The sequence below is a fragment of the Corvus cornix genome, chromosome 10 (assembly GCF_000738735.6).
Source record: "Corvus cornix cornix isolate S_Up_H32 chromosome 10, ASM73873v5, whole genome shotgun sequence".
In the NCBI taxonomy this organism is placed as follows: domain Eukaryota; kingdom Metazoa; phylum Chordata; class Aves; order Passeriformes; family Corvidae; genus Corvus; species Corvus cornix.
In genome coordinates, this window is record NC_046340.1 from 19,912,602 (window position 1) to 19,935,758 (window position 23,157).

At 51.6% G+C, this 23,157-nt stretch overlaps 1 protein-coding gene across 5 annotated transcripts in view; it reads right to left on the minus strand.

Moving 5' to 3' along the window:
• Positions 1 to 211: 211 nt before the first annotated feature.
• CSNK1G1 (casein kinase 1 gamma 1) overlaps positions 212 to 23,157 on the minus strand; it is a 105,517-nt gene continuing 82,571 nt past the window's right edge. For 4 of the 5 annotated variants that reach the window (XM_039557635.1, XM_039557634.1, XM_039557636.1 and 1 more), the window contains 7 exons: positions 21,496 to 21,580; positions 19,542 to 19,690; positions 17,852 to 17,956; positions 13,101 to 13,208; positions 8,536 to 8,642; positions 6,342 to 6,365; positions 212 to 3,448 (listed from right to left, as the gene is read on the minus strand). In XM_039557635.1, the coding sequence (XP_039413569.1) occupies positions 3,394 to 3,448; positions 6,342 to 6,365; positions 8,536 to 8,642; positions 13,101 to 13,208; positions 17,852 to 17,956; positions 19,542 to 19,690; positions 21,496 to 21,580 (633 nt within the window). In that variant the 3' untranslated portion in view covers positions 212 to 3,393. The remainder of the gene's footprint in view (positions 3,449 to 6,341; positions 6,366 to 8,535; positions 8,643 to 13,100; positions 13,209 to 17,851; positions 17,957 to 19,541; positions 19,691 to 21,495; positions 21,581 to 23,157) is intronic. The other variant, XM_039557638.1, reaches the window with a different exon arrangement.

A 23,157-nucleotide genomic window follows, 5' to 3' on the forward strand; every position in this document is an offset into this window, starting at 1 on the left:
AGAAGGGAAATCAGTGCCACTGCACCTTGGCCGAGCTCCATGGGGCTGAACTGCCCATGGCTGTAAAGCACAAAGTGTTGAGGTCCTCTACAAGGTCTCACCCATGCGCTGCCCCCTCCAAGGGGAGCAGAGGGTGACACAAGTGCCCAGCAGAGCCAAAGGACAACAAAACACAAGTGCCGTGGTCAGGCTGAGGTAATAAATACATCTATTAATGGAGAACAATGCAGCAGTGCAATGTTTTATTGAAAAAAAATAATAATCATCTCACTTGATACCTCAGAAGACTGCATCGCAACGTTGGTAGGCCAAGAGCGGTGTCGGGGGCACCCGCGCAGGGAGCCCCCGAGAGCCCTCCCCTTGCCCGGGGTCTCCCGGCTGCTGACCACTCCCGGCAAGGAGAGGAGGGATTGCCCAGGTTAATGCCCTACGTCCTTCCACAGCATGGCTGGCTCTCCTCGTCACCTCCAAGCTCCCTGGGGACCGTGGTTCCCTCAAGCACAGGACCTGCTGTTAACCTGCTTTATTTTCTTTTTTTTTTTGATTTTTTTTTTGTTAAAAAGCCACCCCACATCTTTGCCCTTTTTTGAAGAGTCCAACGTACGATTATAGTGCAAGAGGGCTTGGTACAAGTGAGCATTACCAGCATGCCGTGGGGGGACAGTCCTCCCCTACAAACACATCATTGTAGGATTAAAAGAACACCGTATCTCCGGAGAGAAGCTGTAGTGGGTCACCATGAAACAGCTTTCAAACCAACCCACTTAAAAACAAGGTCAGGAAAATTTCTAAACAATCAAATACATTCACTTAAAAAAACAAAAAAAACCAAAACAAAAAAATAAACCGAAACAAAAGAAACCAAAAAACATTTAAGAACAAAACCTGTTGAGATGGCCCCTTTCCCCCCCACCCTCCCTCACCCTGCAAACACTTACATATGCTGCAACTACAAGCTGCTCCTTGAGCGGAGGCAGCGAGGAATGACCAAACACGGCAGGAGATGCAGAAGGAATCGAGTTCTGGTGACAGGCACTTAGTGGGGCTTGGGAGGGCAGCAACAGAAGTGTCTCAGGGCCCGGCTCCGTCGGCAGCGGGCAGGGCAGCTCCCCGGGGAGCGCCTGTGCCCCTGGACCCCCCTCCCAAGATGCCAAACCATGGTTTCCTACAGCAGAGAGGGGAATGCCTGTGCCAGAGATGCGGCTTCTGGGAGCCACTGGCAGCGGAGGAGTTTGGGAAGAGGAAGGTGGAATGTGACCATGGCCACATCCTCCCTGTGGCAGGAGGGGAGTGGGCCGCACGCCTGGCACATGCCTGCGGGAGGTGAGCGGTGCCCTTCCTGCCCCGTTCCCACCCCGGCCCACAGCCCGGCTGGAGGAAAAGTGCTTTGCTAAGGGGAAGGAGGTGCACGCGTGAAGCGAGGGCTCCGCGCCTCCATTGCGCTTGTTGGGATAAGGCATGGAGAGAACGCGGCGGAGAATGGAGAACAGATGCCGTGTGGGGATCCCAGCCAGGAGTGAGGCTTTTCCACCCTGGCACCACACCAGTGTCTGCCTGACTCAGGAATGCGTGAGGAGCAAGCCAAGAGCTTGCTGCCCAGGCTGATCTCCTGCCCTCTAAGCCTGCTCCTACCCAGCCAGGGAAACTGAACCTCCTGGCAATGCCACTCTGTGAACTCCAAGCTACGCAGATTATCATTAAACTGAATAAATGATAATGAGATCTAGTCTCTCCACTTCCTCCCTTCATGCTCTCTAGGATTTTGGGGTAAGCCAGGCCCAACTTTATGACAAATGAGCAGTTCCAGCCTGGTCTGGTGTCACACATGGAAAGACAAAGTCGAAGGAACCTATTCACAACCTCCCCAAAGCTGCCTGAGTTCTCTCACAGCCCTGCCACCTCTCCAGTAACCCCTGGCAGCCTCATCTCCTCCAATTTGGGCAACGCTGCAGTTGGATGCAAGATTTCACTGTTTTTCTGGGTGTGAAAAGCACCCCAAGCCCTTTCCTTGCTATTGGTTTGGCTCAAAGTGGTGCAGGAGAACCGTGGCTGCTCCGGGGGTGCAGAACTTGCGCCTGCCCCATGCTCACAGAGAGGATGTGAAGGCGATTCCAGTCAAACCTATCTGACCATCGGGAGATGGCAACAGTGTTAAGGCATGAAGTATCCTCTCCCCTGCTGGGGAAACTTTGCTCCCACTAATGTGTTCTTGCAGAAGGTTCCCAATCACCCCAAGGAGGGATTTGGAAAGGCTGCCTGGCTGCCCACACCGAGAAATGCCCAGGCTTCAGGAAATGGCTGTTTCTCAGGAACCTCAATCCTGATCTACCTCTTAAACCAGCACAAATTCATCAGGATCAGCAAAGCCAGTGCTGTTCCCTCTGGCCCACGTTGGGTGACAGCCTAGCGTCTCCCGGCCCGCTGGGTCAGGCACGGTGTAGGAAACCATGGAAAGGACATTCACTGGCAGCTAGGAAGGGTGATTGGAAATTCAAGTATGCTTTCCTCAGCGCATGGCCCAGGGTGGGTGTCGGGAGCCCCAGACTGGCACGAGGGTCCTGGGCATCCCCACTCAGGGGCATTCCATGCACCCCACCGTCCTCCCCGCTGGATGTCTGCCTGCGCTGGCGCGGCCACGCAGAGATCCACAGATACAATGTGCATCTGTAAATGCTAAAAATAATAAAAAGTGCAACGACGTCAGCTTCTTTAAAACAATCCACACTGCTCTGTTACTGTCAGAGGAGGGAGGTGTCAAGGGAGCCGGAAAAAAAACCCTAACTGGAACAGTAGATTGCAAATTTCTCACAGCTTGCACATTACAGTGTAACTGTTCCCAAGGAGCCATAGAGGGAACCTGTCTCTTCCTGCTGCAGCAGTCAGGCCCTTCTCCCAGCAACTCTCCTGCCTGCCCCGCATCCTCCTGCCCTCTCCACAGCCAATCGAGCCTATGGGATTTCTTCACTTAAATTAAGGAGGGAGGAGGACAGAGGAGCAGAGTGCAGGGGAGGGAGGGGAGGAAAGTGAGCAGGAACTAAGCACAGTCCTCAGGTTTGTGTGAACGATGCCTTCGCCGTAAACAACAGGAAGGAGGGTCAGCCAGCCAGCCCCCCTCCCAGGGCGACCAAGACCTGAGCCAGCCACAGTCCTGGTCCCAAAAGGAGCTTCAGGCTTGGAGTGAACGAGGGAGACCATTCAGCAGATCCACCCCAGAGTGGTTTGTTTTGGAACGTTTTCTTCTCTTTTTGGTTTAAAATGTCACTTTTTTTTTTTTTTCTCTCTTCCTCCTATGCCTCCTCCTCCTCATCCTCCCTCCTAAAGAGAAGCCCCTTGCAGTGAGACAGGGCAGGAGCTGCAGGCATGGTGGTTCCTGCAAGGCCCAGGAGGCACCGGTCACTTGTGACGCTGAGCCGTCTTCTTCCGTTTCCTCTTAAAGAAGCAGCAGCACCTGGGGCACAAAGGACAAGGAGAGTCAGCCCCGCGCCTGGCACCCCTGCGATGTCCCCGCCATGTGCCCACCATCCCCCCGCCTGTCCTCATGCAACAGCACCTCTGCCCGCCCAGCCCAGGCCCCACCACGTTGCTGGTACGGGGGGCAGGTGCTGGTGGGTGGATGACACCACCAGCCCGGACTGGGAGACCAGCCACGGCCAGCTGGGGTGTCCCACTGCCAGGCCCCACAGTGCTGGCCGGGCTTCTCCCTCCCAGGCTCCACTGGAGCAGCAACACAAGGAGCCATCTGGGAAAGCAGTAAAACAGGGACCCAGGTGCTCCACTCCCCCTGTCACACCCCAGAGGAAGTGGACTGGGATGGCGAGCCCTGGCTGCTCTTCCCAGCCATGAGAAGTTTAGTTTTCACCACCGTTCACTAAAAAAACAAGTTCCAAAGAGACCTTGGCTCAGGGACCAGGTTTCTTTACTGAACCTTTCACGATAACCAGAGCTTCCACCTCGGATCAATCACTCAGTGCTGGGATGCAGAACCCCTGCTTCTTCCCCCATCCGATGCGAGGGAGGTGCACAGGATGTGGGGAAGCAAGAAGGATGGAGAGTGGAGGCTGAGGTGGGGAGAGGAACGCCCAACCCAGCTGAACCGTAAGGAGCGGTGGGTTCCCTGTGGGATACACTGGGAGCAGTTGGCCAGATCCTATACTCCTGCTGGCTTCCTACAGGATTCCTTGGTGTTGAACATGTATCTACCTTTCTACCCTCAGCCCACGGTCAGGAATTCTCTGCACCTCTGTGAGAGTTCTCCATCTGCTGGGACAGCTGTCCCTGGAGAAGCCCGGGTGATTCTGGAAGACTGCTCTTCCAGGCTGCTGGAAAGGATGCCAGGATAAGCAACCAGAGTAGACCACTAAATCACAGAAGATCCTGAGTTGGAAGAGACCCACAAGGATCATCGAGTCCAACTCCTGGCTCTGTACAATACAGCCCCAAGAATCCAACCGTGTGCCTGAGAGTGTTGTTCAAACATGAGGATGCAAAGACCTTTTTTTCCTACAACCATCTGTTGCAGGCTAAAAACATTCCAAACCACTCTAACATCTTCTCCATACTATTTTTCACTGGGTCCTTCATGGAATGTCAGCATTATACCCCTGTCCTCTCAGAGCTGGAGGAACTCTCATCCAGATGCTTGTCCCTGGGTGCAGGAGCCTCACTCCGGGGTGCAAAAGCGATGGGTGAGCACCACCTGCTGTGGGCGGAGCCTGCCAGCACAGATGGACTGCTTGGGAGAACAAACAACTCCCCCTGTGACATGGAGAGCTCCCATAGCCCTCCCCAAGAGGAGGCACCCCTCCCACTGCATGGACTGATGTCCATGATTTGTCTCTAGGCTCCTGAACAGGCCCGGTTTGGATGTGGGATGAGGAGAAATGCAAAGCCCTTGACCTTGCAGGGCAAGTGGTGCCTCCATTGCTGCCCACCCACCCTGAGGTGTTTGTGTGCCACCTCAGCACCCCCAGCCAAGGCTGGAACCCCGCCCCAGGACGGCATTGCTCTGGCATTTTGTTGTCCTGGGCCATCTGCCCCCATCTCCTGCTTTAGCCTGTCACAGTATTTCTCTCCCACAGTAGCCACCACCTTCCTTCATGGCTTGGGCGATGGTGAGTAAGGGGGACGTCACAGGGAGAGGATGGAGGATGCATGAGTGATGGCTTTGCATGCAGCGGGTAAGGGAAGAAGGGGCTGAGCAGCACTCGACTCCTTGGGCACTGAACAAAGGGAGCTGACTGACTGCTGGCTGGTTTTCCTTGTGACTGTCTTTTTAGGCTCTTACTCAGAGGTCCAGGGAAGGGTTCAGGAAAGGAAGTCCTGGCAGTTCAGACAGGCAGAGGCAAAACACCAAAATAAAAGGATAAGGCAGGCTGACAATTACAGAACGTGATCTCTCTGCATGCAGACGATGCCCAAGAGAACAGCCCCAGACTATGACATACAGAGAAGCCAGAGATGCCAGAGGTATTGGAGGCGATGCCTATGGAGAGCAGGGCAGAGTCAGTCTCCCATCCAACAAGGACATTCCTCGCCGCACACGGGCTTGGTCCCCTCACTCTGTGGCAATTCCCACCCATCAGTCCTCCCTGGCGCCTACAAACTCATCTGAGTATCTGCTTGGTCCTCCACTTACTGGGTACGTGGTTTCCCCAAGGGGCTCCTCCTGGTTCAACCTGAGACTGAGACACTACAGCTGCAGCTTCAAAACCCCGATAAAGCCCCAAGCTGGGCTTGGACCAGTGCTAATCCCAACCTTTCCACCCCTTCTTTCCTGGAGAAGCCCATTCACCTGCACCTCAGCTGGGTGGAAAGGAGCCACCTCCCACCTACCCTCTCTGAGTAGGGGCTCTGTTACTAATGAGGACTCCCTGGCCTTGTCCTTCCATGCTCTCTGGCCTGTGCTTCTCCAAGAAGAGACTTTCCAAGGAAGCGGCTGGCCCCTCTCCTCGTTACCCAGTGCAGGGTTTTCCCTTTGTAACCGTCTGCGTGAGGAATTCCTGCAAGAGGCTCAGCCAGCTTAGGCCCGACTCTGCCCAACTCCATCAGGCATCATCTGCTCACGGACGTAAACGTTTGGGGGAGATGGAAAGCCAAATAGGAAAGGATTAAAATCCGATTTTGCATCCATCCATTCAGAGATTAGCTGAATCCCTCAGCCTAGTGTGGCCGGTTGGACACAGCCCATGCCCTCCCCAATATTGCACGTGGTCCTAAAATCAAAACAGCTCTGGGTTGGCTTTGACTTTGTGCCTTTTTAGCGTTTGGTGGGTTTGGTTTTGCCAACCCCAGTCTAGTCTGGTCCGCTCCCCCTTGCATGTGGACTGGAGAGAGGGACTCACCACAAGTTGAGCATTTTCAGGCAGCTACAGAGAGTGTAGAGAAAAAACACAGAAAGGAAGAAAGAGCGATTAGTTCACAGAGGTGGGATGGAAGCGAGTCACCGCAGCCATGCAAACATGCAGTGCAGAGTGGCAGACACACACCAGGCCTGCCCGCCGCCCGCCCCAGCACTCACACCACTCTGTCCTCGCCACCTCTTCCGTGGGCGTGAGGCCTCCGACAAACACCCGTTCTCCACAGAGGCACCAGCCCCGTCAGGTTCTTATCTGGGGCTGGGATCAGAAAGGGACTCCGGGCCACCATCTGCTCTTGTCCCCTGCAGCTCCAGCAGCAGAAGGGCCTGATGATGGATCCACACCTGGGACCTGCCCTCCAGCGAAACCCACAAGCCAGAATCCAGAGCTTTTCTCCAGCACACTCCAAGCAGAAGCATTTGCATTTGCTCTGCCTGTGGAGTGCCAGGGAAAGCCCATCTCAAAACACAGAGCCCAGCTCCAGCTCCAGCTCCTGCCAGCTCTCTCTGGCACCCTGTTCTGCAGAGCAGAATCCCAAAATCCTTTGCTCTTCTTGTGTGCCTGAGGGGATTTGTGATCAGAGATGTGAGGAAAGACAAAGTCCTCCCTGTGGCAAGCAGAATGAAGTGATCTACGCTTGGGAATTACAAGAGACCCCAAACCTGTCAGTGCAAAGCAGCTTATGCTCTGCTTCCCAGCACCTCCAAAACCAATCTGGGAGCCCACAAACAAGGGTTGGAGAGAGACAGGACAGCTCCATGTGCTGTGGGACAGGGCCTGGGTGGCACAGCTCCTTCCCACCTGCCTTGACGTCTCCCCTGTACACAGAGTGCGAGCTGGACCTGGCCTCACTGCACGAACACGGGCTGGAGATGTTCCTGGTTCTTCCTTGCACTGGGCTGTTGGATCAGAACTGTTGAGGGTGACAGTCTGCCCCATCCTAGGAGCCGCATGCCTGGGGCGACCCCCTTCAGAGCCCATGACGCCAAACTGATGGTCTCTGCCAGCCACACAACCCATATCTAAGAGGAATGTTGACCACTCTGGAAGCTGCTCCTCAAGATCTCCCCCTCCCTGCCACCTTGATGAGGAGCCTGCACCAAATCCGAGGCTTCTTGGGCTGGGAGGAGAAGGTTTGTCTGTGGGCTTCTACCAGTGAGCAAGATCCCACACACGCGCTTCCCAAGGGACTGGGGAATAGAGAGCGAAGACCTTCAGGACAACCAGCACAGATGACACATACCTAGGGACCTTTTCCATCCAATACACCCTTCCTCGCACCCGCCACTTTTCCTCTTCACCCAGAAGTGCCAGCAAAGGCTGAGGTAAACAGTGGGGGACAAGTGGCACCACTATCACCCAGTGAAATAATAACCAGGCAGCTGGGCCACGTCTCAGCACCAACCTGTTCAAAGTCAGCCCTGGGCCTATTGGCCCCTCGCTTGGAGAGCGCCAGAATTCTGTGCGGACCCTGCAGTGACAGGTCCTGGTTTAGTTCAGAGGCAGCGAGAAGGTGCAGAAGGTGACACGATGGTGCTGGATGCAGGACAGGAGCCAAAATGGTCAACGCAGCAGCTCTGACAGCAGCTCTCACTTCTGACCACAAGCTACAGGAGAGGTCAGCTTAGAGGGAGCACTTCCTCCTCCACAAGCTGCTTCTGGTTCCTTTCACTCAGCTTTTACAGGGCTGGACCAAGAGAACCCCAGGGAGAACTACCCATCCCTGCAGGAGTCACTTCCAGACTGGATACCTGGCACCCATCTCTCACAGCCAGAAATGAAGTGACAGCTCTCAGACCACTGATCTCTTTGCTGAGCTGTCTCGAGCTACTCCTACTTTCACAGCATGAGAGCACAGCGCGTTCTCCCTCTGCAATGGGGGACACTCACTGGGATTCCTGAGATCAGCTCCTGGTATTTTGGTATCTGTGCTCCTGAAATGTCTATCTGGCAATACATGCTCTGAGTAAAAGTTATGTTCTCCAGGCATGACAAGTGTCAAAGAGAAGCAGCAGCAGCAGCAGCACTGAAGGCACCATGCACAAAAGCAGCAATATGCAAGGAAAAGGGCACGGGACACGAGCATTGAGGACTTTGCCACACAAAAACGTCCCCACTCGCTTCCCAGGAGAAGGATTAATGACCAACCAGTGGAAAGCCTGTTGTAAAGGAAACTTACTTAGCTTCCTCCACCACCTCCACCTCCGCCTGCGCTGTGATGGGCGCGTTGGAGTGTGCTCCTGTTGGGTCATCCACATTCAGCTCCCCGTTGGTTGAGCTCACCACCTGCAACACAAAGGAACACCCCGTTCATGAGGCTCCCTGGCAAGAGCTGCTGTGGGAATGGGAAATCTGACGAGTATCTGTTTGCTCCTGTCTCTTTGCACGCTCTCAGGAGGCTCCTGGGCTTCATGGGTGCCTTGGAGTCTCCAGGCTGGAGCAGCCAAAGCAGAGCAGCAAGCAGGGGGCTATGTGTGGGTTCCCTAGCTCACATTCCTGTGCCCAGCACATGACTTGGCATCGAGAGGCCCCTCTGGGAGCGCAGGCACTGGTGTGAGCACTGACTGCCAGCCCTACCTACACACGTGAGCTGTATGATGCTGATTGTTTTCTCCTGACATTTTTACAGGTGAGCAGCTCAGTCCCATTGCCTGACAGTACTGTGGGCAGAAGCCTCATTCCTTAAGTCTCATTCCTCACACAGCCAATCTTGGGAATTATGTCCTCGCCCCAAAGCTACCGACACAGTCCCTCATCTCTTTTTGCCTCATACCTTCGATGATGGCTCACTCCAGCTTTTCCATTACAGGGATAACCATCCAGCTCCCCAGCTCCCAGCAGCTCCACTGTTGAAGATTAGGATTACTGGTTTTTTTCTTTCTGTCAGGGAATTTTGTCCCATCTGTTGCCTAAGAGTGGCACAAGAAGTGGCCACAAAAGAAGTGGCCAAGGAGGGGGAAGGGTGCAGTTGGCTACTCTCTTAGATGGGGGGTTTTCTCTTGGGAAGGGCACAGATACCTCCAGATTTTGGCTGGGGGGTGAGGGGCTGGGCTCTACTCCTCGCTCACTCTCTCGCTCTCGGATTGGAGGGGAATGGTCGAGTTGCTGCTACTGTGGGGGAAAATTCACTACCACTGTGGAGTCCAGCCTTGTACTGCTTTTTCCTTACTGTGGGTCAGCCTTTGCTCGTAAGAGCAGCTTTTGAACTGGGACCTCATTAACACCCTACCTAACTGGAAAGGACCCTCACCATTTGTTCAGGTGCCTCAAGGGAAAAACCCGGGACTCTGACCCCCTCTCGCCTTCCTGGAGGGCACCTGTGCAGCAGCTGCCGCTGCCCAGCACCGCTGCTTTCTCTGCTACTGCTTCGGGCTTTTTTGATACACATTAACCCAGCACCCTGTGCCAACCCTGACACCCCACAGCTGCTCCTACAGCTGCGGAGTTTGTGATATATTTCGTTTGCCACCCCAGGGTGTGTGTTGGTGTGACCCAGCCCACTGAGGGGCTGGGGCTGCATAATGCCAATCAATCCCAGCCCATCCCCTGGATCGAGTTCCCCGAAGAGGCAGACTCAGAGGGTGGGTCGATGGGCAGCTCAGAAGCCTAAGCCGCACCCCCTGGGCGGTGCCCGGGTACAAGCCGCCTCCCCCGCTTCGGGAAAATTCTCGGTTACTCGGTTGTTCACTGGTTCTCCGTTATAACTCCCGCCTCTCGGTTTACCCCCAGTGGTTCTTGTTAAATTGTATCCTCCCCCTGGCTTGTAACTCATTGGTTGTTTTCCCCTTTTGCCACGGTTTTCAAATTCCCTATAAAACTGAGGACAAGCCTCAGCGGGCGATCCCATCACATTCCAAACCTGTTAGGAGTCAGACCCGAACAGCCTCTCTCTTCCTTTGTCTCCGAGCTAACGTGAGCCGATACCATCGGTTACTGCCATGCTCCCTCTGCAAAGAAGCCAGCTAGCCAGCTCAGCAAGCAGCTCTTTTCCTGATGCTGAAGTCGCTTCAGCGACGCACAGAAGAACGCAGCTGGAATCTCTCTGACTGGGGGCTCACCAGAGCTTGTGCCTCGAGCACAAGTACTGCGTTAGGTGTGCACATCCCTGCCATTCCAACCTGCTGCTCCGAGGATCCTGCTGCAGTCCATTTCACCATCCAGAGGGGAACCAGGACCGGCTGCCCCTGGGGGTTTGTACAGGAAGCCTCTTCTCCATCTCTCCTGCCGGCTCTCCCGCCATCACCGCGTGAGGGAGAGAGGCGGCCGAGCTGGCGCCACAGCGCCCCCTGCAGGCGCGGGGAATCCCCGCAGCCGCCCTGCCCGGCCGGGAGCCACCAGCGCCCCTGGCGGCCGCGAGCGGAACTGCACCGAGGGGAAAGGGCCTGCGGCCGGGAGAGGCCGGCCCTGGGCTCTGCTGCTGCTCGTTGGTGCTGCCGGTGTTGGTGTTTGTTTGTCTTGTTACCCACACACATACCAGTAAAGAACTGCTATTCCTTTTCCCTTAATTTCAAAGTTATAATAATTCAGAGGGAAGGGGGTCATACTCTCCATTCCAAGGCAGGTTCCCACCTTCCTTGGCAGACACCTGTCTTTCGAACCAAGACATCCACATAATTTTCTGGATAACTAATCACTGCTTCATTACCACAACAACCCCCAAAGCAACCTGCATGGGATGAAAGTTTGCCCGGGCCTTCCATGCTTCACCTGGATGTTAGCACAAGCTCCGGCACCTTGCTGTGAAAACCAGGAGCTGCTCTTGGCTCCAGAGCTGTAAGGATGCCCGGTTTCCACCCCCCGCTTCTCCTCTTCACCTTTCTATACGGTAAAAGGAGGCATCTCCCATGGGGTGGAGGTAGGGGTGGTACCCAGAACTCCTGGTGGCTCCAGATGATCTGACCACCAGGGATGAAGGGAAGGAAGCCCTTGGTGCAGACGTCCCCTAGTCAGCACGCTACCTTAATTTTGAACACTTCAGTCCTACCAGGAGCTGCTGTTTCTGCCAACCAGGCCCCTCGGGCTCTGCCAGGACAGGTCAGGACTTGGCTCACGGTGCTCAGAGCTCTCCTTGAGTGACAACTCCTTGGTCCTCACCCCTTCCCTGACTCATCACGCCTGGGCTGCCCCAGGTTCTCCAGACCCCCACACCTCCCATGCAGCTCTGCAGAGCGCTGGCACTTAATCGCGCTGTTCCCAGGGCTCTTCCCACACTTTGTTCAGCTACTTGTTAAATTCCATTTTACAAAAGGCTTTGATTTTCCTCCTCACTTTTCACGTGCCACCACTTCATTTTCATGTGGCAAATTCCACCTTAAAGGGAATGGCGGCTCGAAGCTGCTGACCTGCCAAGGTCCAGCACGAGCTGGGGCGTCTGCTGAGGAACAATTCCAGCCTCTGCAGTTTAGCAGCCACACACAGCTCATTTCCTGTTCTCAACTGCAGATAAGCAGGATTTTAGTGCTTACAGTGGCACAAGGAGCTCATAAACTGCTCAGGTTGGCAACTCTTCCCATCTGATTCCTAGGGCTGCTTCAGTCCTGCTGTCACAAGGAAACATTCCCCTCACATAAAAAAATATGAATAAAAACGTCTACTCTGTTCTGAGTGCTGAAGTTGCACAATCACAGAATGGTTTGGGTCAGAAAGCACCTTTTACAGTTCATCTAATCCTACCCCCTGACATGGGCAGGGACACCTCCACTAGAACAGGTTGCTCTAAGCCCCATCCGGCCTGACCTGGGACACTTCTCTGGGTCACTCTCTGCTCACATCTGAGAGCAGCTACACATTCATCAGGTCCACCTTATCTTTGTTTCTCTGCTACCCAGTAAAATATCTTTAAATTAAGAGGACCATGGCTAATCAAGCCAAAAACGCATTGAACCCAACTCAGTATCAGGAATAAGTAAAAATGTCAACCTAATCTGCATTTTCCTCAGGGACATCCTGCACTACCCATTTCCTTGGCTCAGCTCTGTCCTGCTCCAAGCACTAATTCCCATTTCACCAGAGCCAGTGTTCAGGGCGTTGTGTCTGACAGCAGAACCAGCTCTCACAGCAAAGCTCTGCCAAAGAGGCAGCGGTATCAGAGTTCTGGTTTGCTTGGATGACTCCTGCACCTTCTCTCCACCTTGTCCAGCCAGCTCACTCTGGCTTTAGTGCCAGAAGGTCCCTCAGTGAGCCTGAGTGACAACCAGGACAGGTAAGGCTTCACGAACAGGAATTTTTCAGGAATTTTCCAGGAATTTAAAAAGACTGGTAGTGCTGGCGCCAACATTGTCTGTTGCACATCCTCTGCTCATCTCCTTCCAGTGGAACCCTCTGGAGATCCACCTTGTGCCCACCGTGCCCTCAGACTGGTGGTAGTCTTCCTTAGAACAGCTCAACTCTTTTCCCAACATTAATGGGGATAATGTCCAACAAATCCTACTTCAGCTTCCTGTACTGCCCTAGAGCACCTCCAACATAGGGTAGAGGGTGCTTTATAGACCAGACCTACTAATACCACTCCTTTCTGTCTTCAGTTTAACAAATTTGAATTCAAAACAGCTTAAAAAAATTTGTTGAAACAGTAAAAGCCACGGTGCTGGACATCACAGCTCGGGTCCCTCCCAAACCACAGCTTGAGCATGACATACGGGACAGGACCAGTGAAATCGCTCTCCTGACTGCAACATTGCTGCAATTTGAGGAGAATTCAGGGGGTTTAACACAAAGGCTGCACACAACAGGAGGAAGAGGTACCTGCACTGATCCTCCATGTCGATCCGCAGCCAAATGAGATGTCAAGTACGAGGTATTTGTCTGCCGGCTCGGCTGGATTTCCCACTCCCCTCGGCGATCGGATGATGCCTGCTCAGGAGTTCAGGAGCATGAGAGAAAGAGAAGAGAGGGCAAAAGGTGAATGAGAAGAAATAAAGGTGTGTTGGTTAGTGAGTTAGTTTCTTTGCAGAAAGCAAGGTATTTACACTTTTAGCTGGTCTAAAATTCCCCTTTACCAAGTGCACTCATTATTTACCTCCATGGTGGCTGCAGTGATCCACTGTGTGAGTGGATTTCATCTCTTCTAGCTGCTGAATGAAGGGGAAGATCTATTCTGGAATTAATTTCTTTAGACAACTTCACTTCCATGGATTTCAGCACAGCCACAATCACACCGACAGTATTTAACTACGTCTGTCAGGCCACACACACCAGAGCACTTGGCATGGCAGCAAGATGAGATTCACAAGCTCAACCTCCCTCAAATACATCTTTTAAAACTAAAATTTGCAACATAAACCAAAGCCAAACATTTCATTTCACCCAAAGACAGTTCCACACACTGATTCACCTGTGCAGTGCAGAAGGAAACATCCACCACACCTGCTTGACTGGAGAGAGGGTTGGGGGCTTTTTGGGTCTCTGCAGAAAAGTAGATAAGAAACTTTGGCTAACAAGTTTCCTCTTTGTTCCCAACAGATGTAAAGGTCAGGTGATTTAAATTACTAGAATTTCATCTGTTTTATTAGAAGAATCACTTTGCACTTGCACATGAAGCTCTGGTGGGTCACTACTGAAGGTTAGGATTTTTCCTTTTGTTTCTTTCTCTCTTGGAATTTTGTCCTATCTGTTGCTAAGAAACAACAACTACCCATACTTAAGAGAACAAAAGACGTGGCTGGGAGGAGGAGGGGGAAGGGTGCAGCTGGCTACTCTCTTACCTGAGGGATTTTCACTTGGGAAGGGCAGAGTTACCACGAGATTTTAGGCTGAGGAAAGGGGATGGGGCCAAGCCCCTAGCTCCCTTTCTCTGTCGACATCGGAGGAGGACCGTCAAGCTGTTGCTTATGCGGGGAGAATTCACTGCCACAGCCAGAGCCCAGCCCTGTATTGCTTCTTCCTTACTGTGGGTGAGCCTTTGCTCATAAAAGCAGGCGTTGGACTGGGACCTTGTTTTCACCCTACCTCACTGGAAAGGACCCTCACCATCTACTTGGGTGCCTCAGGGGAAAACCTGGGACCCTGAGCTCTAAGCCCCTCCGAGGGACCCTCTCCTGGCCGGGTTCAGGATCTGGGCTGCCGCTGCCCAGCCCCACTGCTTTCTCTGCTACTGCTCCGGGTTTTTTGCTACACTCTAGCCCCGCACCCCCTGCCCCCAGCTCCTGCTACAGGTGGGGAGTTTCATTTGCTACTCCGGAGTCTGCTCATCCCTGCTGTCCCGGCTGCCACGCCGAGGCTCCTGCTGCAGCCCATTTCGCCATTCAGCTCGCCCGCCATCACCGCGTGAGGGAGAGAGGCGGCCGAGCTGGCGCCACAGCGCCCCCTGCAGGCGCGGGGAATCCCCGCAGCCGCCCTGCCCGGCCGGGAGCCACCAGCGCCCCTGGCGGCCGCGAGCGGAGCTGCACCGAGGGGAAAGGGCCTGCGGCCGGGAGAGGCCGGCCCTGGGCTCTGCTGCTGCTCGTTGGTGCTGCCGGTGTTGGTGTTTGTTTGTCTTGTTACCCACACACATACCAGTAAAGAACTGCTATTCCTTTTCCCATAGCTTTGCCTGAAAGCCCCTTAATTTCAAAGTTATAATAATTCAGAGGGAAGGGGGTCATACTCTCCATTCCAAGGGAGGTTCCTGCCTTCCTTGGCAGACACCTGTCTTTCAAACCAAGGCAGTCACCCAGCTTTGATGATAGCACATCCAGCACTCACCTAAGACCCAGGAGGATCTCAGCACACCTGAACCCAACTGACCACTGGGAAGAACGGTTCCCAAGACTGGGAAGTGTGGGACAAACAGATCTGTGCTGGCCTCAGGCCTCAGCTGAATGAGACACCACAGATCTGGCCAAGAAACAAGAGGATCCAGTGAATAAACCCAGGTTTTGAGCAGTGAAGGTGAAGGCTCCAGACACCTTAGAATAAACTTCAACAATCACTAGCAAGTTGTCATTCAATTAGAGCAGGAGCACATACAAAAAGTAGGAGAATTAAAAGAGAAGTCTCCATAAAACATCCATTGTTGCTCCCTTTGCTCTGACTGCCTCATGGAGTGACCAACGGGGCTGCTCTTCCAAACAGGCACCAAAACCAAGAGCTATTTCCCTAGAGGTAGTTTTGTCAATAGGATCATAGAACGGTGTGGGTTGGAAGGGACCTTAAGGTCATCTTGTTTATCAAATCTTCTCACTACACGTTCCTCCTGTCAGCCTGAGATGCTGCTCACACCTTTTGTCCTTGGTGACATCCAAAGGAGAAGCATCTCCCTTGGAATATTTTTTTTAACGGCTGTAATTCACAAGATTAGGAACAATTGGAGAATTTAAATGCAGGTTTTATGAGCTCGTGGAAAGCACATATTGAGTGCTATTCTTCCACGGCATCAGGTGGCTTGAGTAGCCCAGGGAATGAAGCTACATCAGCACTGGGAGAAGCCTGGGAGCCTGGAAGCAATTTCCAGGAAAGGCTCCCAGTAGCCACAAGAGCCAGATTTGTCTCTTTTAGCTCTACATCCAAGTACCTGACAAACTGGGTTTGAAGTTGGCTTGAGCTGAGCCGAACACAACCTAAGGAGCGACACCAAGGAAGTGGTGCCATTAAATTCAGAATAGAATAGAATAGAATAGAATAAAATATTCTGAGCTGGAAGGGACCCAGAAGGACCATCAGTCCGACTCCTGGCCCTGCACAGACACCCCAACAATCCTACCCTGTGCCTGAGAGTGTTGTCCAAACACTCCTGGAGCTCTGGCAGCCTTGGGCCATGACCATTGCTTGGGGAGCCTGGGCAGTGCCCCAGCACCCTCTGGGGGAAGAACCTTTTCCTAATATCCAACCAAAACGTCCCCTGACACAGCATGGGAGCATCAAGTTCCCATTAACACTCATCACCCTCCTACCAGCTTCCATGGCAAGACTAAAGACTAAAGAGGAGGAAGAGCTCACTCACTTTTGATTAAAACCCTTCACTTTCCAGAGGAAAAGGCTACAAAGGGGAGATCCCACCTTAGCTCTTTACAGGGAGCCAAATATTGTAAGAGAGAATCTGCAGTTATTATACCCAAGAAGAAAAATTAGGCCATTAAATCTGGAGGCCCAAACCCACGCCTCCAATTCACTGCTCGAGATGTTTATATTATTTTGCCTTTTTCCTTTAGAGAAATGCTTTGCTCAAGACTTTAAAGGAAAATCCCTCGGAAGAGAGTTGTTTGTGTTTTGGTGAGAAGAACCTGATTTCCCCCATGTTATATTAAATAATTCATCATCCTAAGTAATGTTTAAGTGAAAATATGACAAAAGCTGCTGTGCAATCCAGCATCCGGACTACCCGTGCGGCTCAGGAGAACGAGGCCTGCAGGCTGCCTGCATATTTTGGGATTTCTTTGGGTCTTTGTGAACTAAAATGCCTGAAAACGAAGCCAGGTGTCACTGTGCTGTCAAGGCAACACGATGCCTCACACATACACAGCATGAATGTCTGTGGTCAAGGTGGACAATGGGAAACTGGCTGGACAATCCTCCCAAAACCAAGGGGTTACTGCATCCATCAGGGAATTTATTAAAGCAGATGACTGTATCAGGGCTCACACTCCAGCCCACACTGATCACACATGCTGCAAACAACCCGGCTTCCTACAGCAACACCCCAAGGAGGGGCCATCTCGAGTGTAGCTGATGGACTGGGATGTATCCTACCTTATGTTAGCTGTGTGACCCTTCAGAGCCCAGGAAGGCTGAGCCCAGGCTGGTTGTTACACCTCATGCTCGGTTCTGCACCCACAACCCCTAGCTCGAGGAACCAAGCAGAACATGGAGGTTGGAGGAGAAGAATAAGCCCAGAACCACTCCCTGGGAATAAGAGCAGCAACAGCTCCAGCTGGGAGCTGCAGTTGGAGACCTACTGAACGTCTGAGAATTCTGTTACCACAGAAAATCCAAACTCTCAACGCCAACAAAACAGTACAATGAGAAAGGAGAAAATGGGGAATTCAGCTTCCCTGTGGCAGCTCATCCACACCATGATGCCTTCCTGAGGGTTCTGCCCTGCCTGTCCTTCGTGCTCTGCAACACTCACACTATGAGCTGGATGCCCTGAGAAGGACATATGGATGTTCTTGGGACACACATCCCTATCGCAACCACACGCTCCGTGGGCAGAGGGCACCTGGGAACAGGCTGCCAACAGCACAACTCTCAGTCTGCTCCACCGTCCATGTGCTATGAGTAAAAGCACCCCAAAAAATGTGGTAGTCAGGGAGTCTGACCAGGCTGGATCATCAACTTTAACCTGTGTTACCCCATTCCAAACTGGACTCTGGCTGGCTCACGATCCCGAGGAATTCCACTGGTTGATACCTTATTTCAACAACGTGTTGCTTTGACAAAATTCTCCTCAAATCATAATCTCTAAATTAAGCAGGAATTGTCCGTGCCATGACCAAGAATCAGCCCCAGCCATCTATAGTGCCATGTGGCTTCTGCTTCTCCAGTGCCAGAGGAGTTGGGAGAGGAGCCAAGCGATGCACCTGATTGCGAAGGGCCTGTTGCGATGGTCGGTCCCGGTGGATGTGGCTGTCTCTTGTCACTGCAGACGTCCCAGAATCTACATGGACAGATCCCACGGGAGTAGGCTGGAAAACAAGGTGTTGGTCAGGGTGAGGACTCTCACATGTGGAAACGCACCTTGTCAAGCTGGTAGGAAGCAGAAAAACATCAAAACACTGCCCAAAGGAACCAAGGAGAATTACAGCCAGGGCTATAAATTCTCTGTGATTTACAGACATGAGATTTGATGGTGGACACCAGCACCACATGTCTCTTATAAAAATTAATTAAGAAGATACAGTTAGGTGCCTGTTTCAGTGTCAGATCACACCTAGTGCGTCTCACACAGAATTATTACAACTGAAAATATACAGACTTGTTTTCCTCATCCCATCGTCTCACCACTTGTAAAAATCACGCTTGCATAGAAACAGGACGTGTTAAAATTAAAGCTTCATCTGCTCTCTTCTCACCAAAGTCATAATCCCTGCTCCCAACATCGAGATCTCCATGGCAACCACCGCAGTTGTCAGCAATAGCACGCTTGTCTTACAAGGTGCTCTTTATCAATTGCCTTTGTAATTAAAGAAAAATGAAGAGAAAATCTTGATTCACAAAGGGAATGATTTCTTAGGAACTCTGCTAAGCACAGAAAGCATTGGGAATGCTAAATATAGTTGTGACAGTAAAGCACTGGCAGTGGTACCAAGTTTAGCACTGATGGCATTTGATCTGGCACCAGTGACAATTCATTTACACATGTCATTACTGGTTTTTGGGGTGGATCATGAGCAGAATGACCCAAAACAAAGAGCTTTAGATTCTTCTGCCATATTTCCCATAACACATCCTTTGCCCAAGGTCTTTCTGAGTTTAACTGGCTTTTGATGATAAAGGTGACACAACGAGATCAGGGTCATGGTCCACATGGAGTCATGGAACTGCTAAATGGAGGTTGGTTACTCCCACATTTCCTTGCCATGTGCTGTACAGAGCTGGTTTGGCCACTGAGTGTCCTCCAAGATATTCTGAGTTCAGGAGAAAAAGTTTAGATTAGATATTTGGGAGAAATTCCTTCCTGTGAGGGTGGCAAGGTTGCCCAGAGAAGCTGTGTCTGCCCTTGGATCTCTGGAAGTGTCCAAGGCCAGGTTGGACAGGGCTTGAAGCACCCTGGGATAGTGAAAGGTGTCCCTGTCCATGGCAGGGGGTTGGAACAAAGTGGGCTTTAAGATCCCTTCCAACCCAAACCATTCTGGGATTCTGCTATTCACTGAACATCCATCAGAGCCCTGCCTGGACCTCCCGGACCTTTCCAAAGGGCACATGACCATTACAGGGGGTTTCTACAATTCTCCTGCTTTGAGATGGTTTTTAGACTCTGGTCTCCAATCCTGTGCTACACTAGAGGGAATTCAGTCTCATCGTGTTCATTGTCACAAGTGGGAAAATGAGGCTTGAATGTCCAGAGAGGTGGGATGGGGCCTCTGTCCCTCAGGAAAACTTCCAGGCACTGCAAGAACCCCCTGAACACAACGTCAGGACATCTCACTGTGTTGAGAGATGAAAGATTTGATCCTAAACTCACTGGCATTAATTGGGATTACTGGGAACAAAAAGGTGGGGAAGCAGCACCTGGAAGGCAAGGCATGGGATTTTGCAGGGACAACTCACAATTGGCCTGCCAACCCAGTCGTAGGCGTAGTCAAAGGTGTAGCCTTTCTTTTCAAACAGCTCTGTGAAGATGGTCCGTAGGTAATCGTAGTCTGGTCTCTCAAAGAAGTCTAATCGCCGGACATAGCGGAGGTACGTGGCCATCTCCTCTGCCGGAAAAGGGGAAAAAGCAGCAGCTTTTATCCAGGATCTTCCAAAGGAGTTGTTAGAAACCAATGTCTGGGCTGCCAGCGCTGCCTCTGGCTTTTCCCCTACAAGTCATGGTTTTTAGTAACGTTGAAAACAATTCAAACACTTCTCAAGCAAAGATGGAAGTCCCACCCCTGCTCAAATCTCACTTCCACACCTTGATTTATTCTGTACATTTGTATAAAAATAAACAGAGTGAGAAATAAACTCCCTGAACCTGATGACAGGCTGCTCACAGGCACTTAGAATGCTGCTGCCTGGAGAAGCTGGGGCTGCCCCATCCCTGAAAGTGTCCAAGGCCAGGTTGGATGGGGCTTGGAGCAATCTGGGACAGTGGAAGGTGTCCCTGTCCATGGCAGGGGGTGGGACTGGATGAGCTTTAAGGTCCCTTCCAACCCAAACAAGTCTGGGATTCTGTGATGCCATGTTTCTATAAAACAGCCATAGACATTCATCTGAGGAAGGAAAGCAGGAGATATTGGTGGGCTCCCGAGGCATCCCAGAGCTCCAGCAGCAACCAGGGTCTGTTTGCCCAGAGCACGGCAGTGCCCAACCTCATGACACCTCTGAATATTCAAAATTAGACTAGAGGGGGAGGGTCCAAGGTTAATTTACCTGAAGAGGGTTAATTTACAGACCAGGGTTTGGTGTTAAGCTAATGAATTGCTTTCCTGCAGCTGGGTCGCAGTTTGCACGCACAGAATATTGAGCCCCTAGGAACTCATGTCCTGCCCCTTCCTGGCTCTCCCTTAGCTCATGGCCTTGCCTTCAGCTGACAAAAATAAGAACAGAACTTCTCATTGACACTTAACTCTGTCTGTGGCTTGCGACTTCCATGGAGGTAAAAGAGGGGAAAAAAAAGGAGAAGAAAGAATCCCCTCTTTTAAGTACCTCCAGAAGGTGGAGAACAACTGGTTTCAGGCAAGGAAGGAACAGAACTCAGTTCTCTCATCTCCCATCAGCCCAGACCTGAAAGAGCTGTGAGGAGGAGTACTGGGAAAAAGATGAGAACGGCCAACCTGAAGCCATTCTGCTTGGAATCAGGTGGATTTTGGAAGCACACATCTGGGGAATTACAGTGACTTGAGTGAACAACGAGCCCGTTCCAGGCTTGCTGCTGTTGTTGCACAACAGTTCTTACAGGAATGAGATTAATTGTGGGTGCTCTCCCTGGTGTCAGGACTTCAGAAACCTCCCCAAAACCTCCCAGGGCCACTCTGTGGCCAAGGGACCCTGGGGAAGGCTCTAACTCTGAACCCTGCTCTCCCGGCTCCAGGGTGTGTTTAACTGGAGATCAAGGTGTTGGGCTTGGCTAGAAGCACGTCCTTAGTGACACTCTCCTTAAAACTGCTCCCAGAAGGTGGAATTCATGGCCAGACACACCATCCCATCTTCCAAGCTGGCCACCTACACCTGCAACACCTGTAAAACCTTCCATTTGGAAAAGAATTATCTCGGTTGTTACAACACGGTCATTTGGGAGAGGGAAAATAATGAGGAGCTTTTGGAAGGAAGCCAAGAAGCACAGCAGGCACACAAGGCCCTTGAGCACTGTCCAGTCTCCTTCATGAAAAGAGGTTTGTTCATTTTAAGACCTCAGGCCCTGTTAATTTATAGCAGCAGCTCCAGTTGTTTGCCAGCTGGAGGAACGACATGATGGATACACGTCATCCAAATCCTTCCTGCCAGAGGAGTGCAGGCCCATCCTGTTTAACAAGGCATGGCCACCTCCAGCTGCACTCACACGCTCCCACCAGGGCTTTACCTGGAAAGTTCTCACAGAGAACTTCAACTGGAGTGTTTCTCTTTGTGTCCCCAATCTTCTGATACCTCTCTTTTAAGGTGTCAGCCTGCAGCGCACAAAGACAAAACAGTTGTGGAGAAAGAGTTCAACCATGTAAGAAAGGACATGCTGTATGGGAAGAAAAACAAGGTATTTAATGCCCATTCTGGGTGACATCAAGAGATGTTACTTGTAACTGAACTGCATCCTGGCCTACACCAGTAGGAACATTTCACAGGCTATCGGCAGGGAACATCCAAGGACGTTCAAAACATCTTCATCAATGAAAGGCACGACCCTTATTAGTGTCTTACAAGGCTCATTTCTCACAGCCCAGTCCTGAGGACTGTGCAGGGAAGGTTTAATGGGAGTAGGAAATAAAGGTGCATGAACTGTGATGGCACATCAGGACCTCCCCAGGCTTAGGGCCGTCAAGCTGCCTTCACAAACAACTGCAAAACAAACCCATTACACAGCAGTTTGGGTCTTCCTCTGTGCAACAGGATGTCACCACATTGATACTGACTCTACATCTGTCACACTTCTCCCAAATCCCAGGCTGCTCCCACACAGCCTCTCCTTTCACCCCCAAACCATCATCACTCAGCACTGGTTTAATATCTGCTCAACAAGGAAATGAAACCATTTGCAGTTGGATTTCCCACCTAAATCACCCTGAGGCAGAGAACTCTGCTGCAGTTGGCACCCTAAAAGTGGGGTTTCTTGCCTCTATTTCAAAATATGCCAATTAGACCTGGCAGCAGCACAATTAGCACTGTAAGATATTCTCTGCAGACACAGCCCTGACAATACAGACCAGAAGTGTAAGCTGAGGAAACCTAGAAGAGCAAAGATGCCACATTCTAAATCCAGCTGGAGAGTCTGTGTTTGCCCTGGACTCAGAAAGGAGTCAACTAATTCTATAGGAGTCAACTAATTCTTATGAAGTTCAGCACTGAACTGAGGAACTTTAGTAGAGCCTTGTATAAACTTGGAATTATTTTAGAATAATTTACAGGATTAATTTAAAGCAGATGAGTTCAACTAAGCCAGAAAGGAAACATGTACTAGAAAAACACACAGAGAGGCGTGGACATAAAATCAGAGAGTCTGATTTCTTTCACAATCCCTTTCATGCTTGAAAAACCCTTCTTTGCTTTTATGAGCTGTTGCCAACATTTCTGGCATGTGCCTGATGAGGCTGAGCTGAGACTAACTCTGGATAGGTGGTGACAAACAGCTGAACAAGGTCTATGCCCCCAGCTGGGTCTATAACCCACTGACCATTGCAGAGCTCTGAACCCAAAGCCTCAACTCCTTTTTCCAACAGGAGCTCTTGTCTCCCCTGATAAACCTAACCTGATCACATTCAGTCCCTTCACTCCCTGCAATTCCAAAGCTGAACACAGTAGCTTAATCATCAGGGAGGTGATGGAGAAGTGAAGATGCAGCTTCCAACAGCTCTGGAGCCAGCAAATGACTTACTCCTGGTTAGCTCAGCTGATGGATGTTGGCGGCAGTTGGTAACTCAATTACTTGCAGCTCTCCACATTGTACACAGCATCTCATAAACTCCCCAGCACTGAGTGTCCAGTGCGTCTGGAGGGAAGCCAAGCCCAAGACTTGTGCCAGAAAACCAGTTTT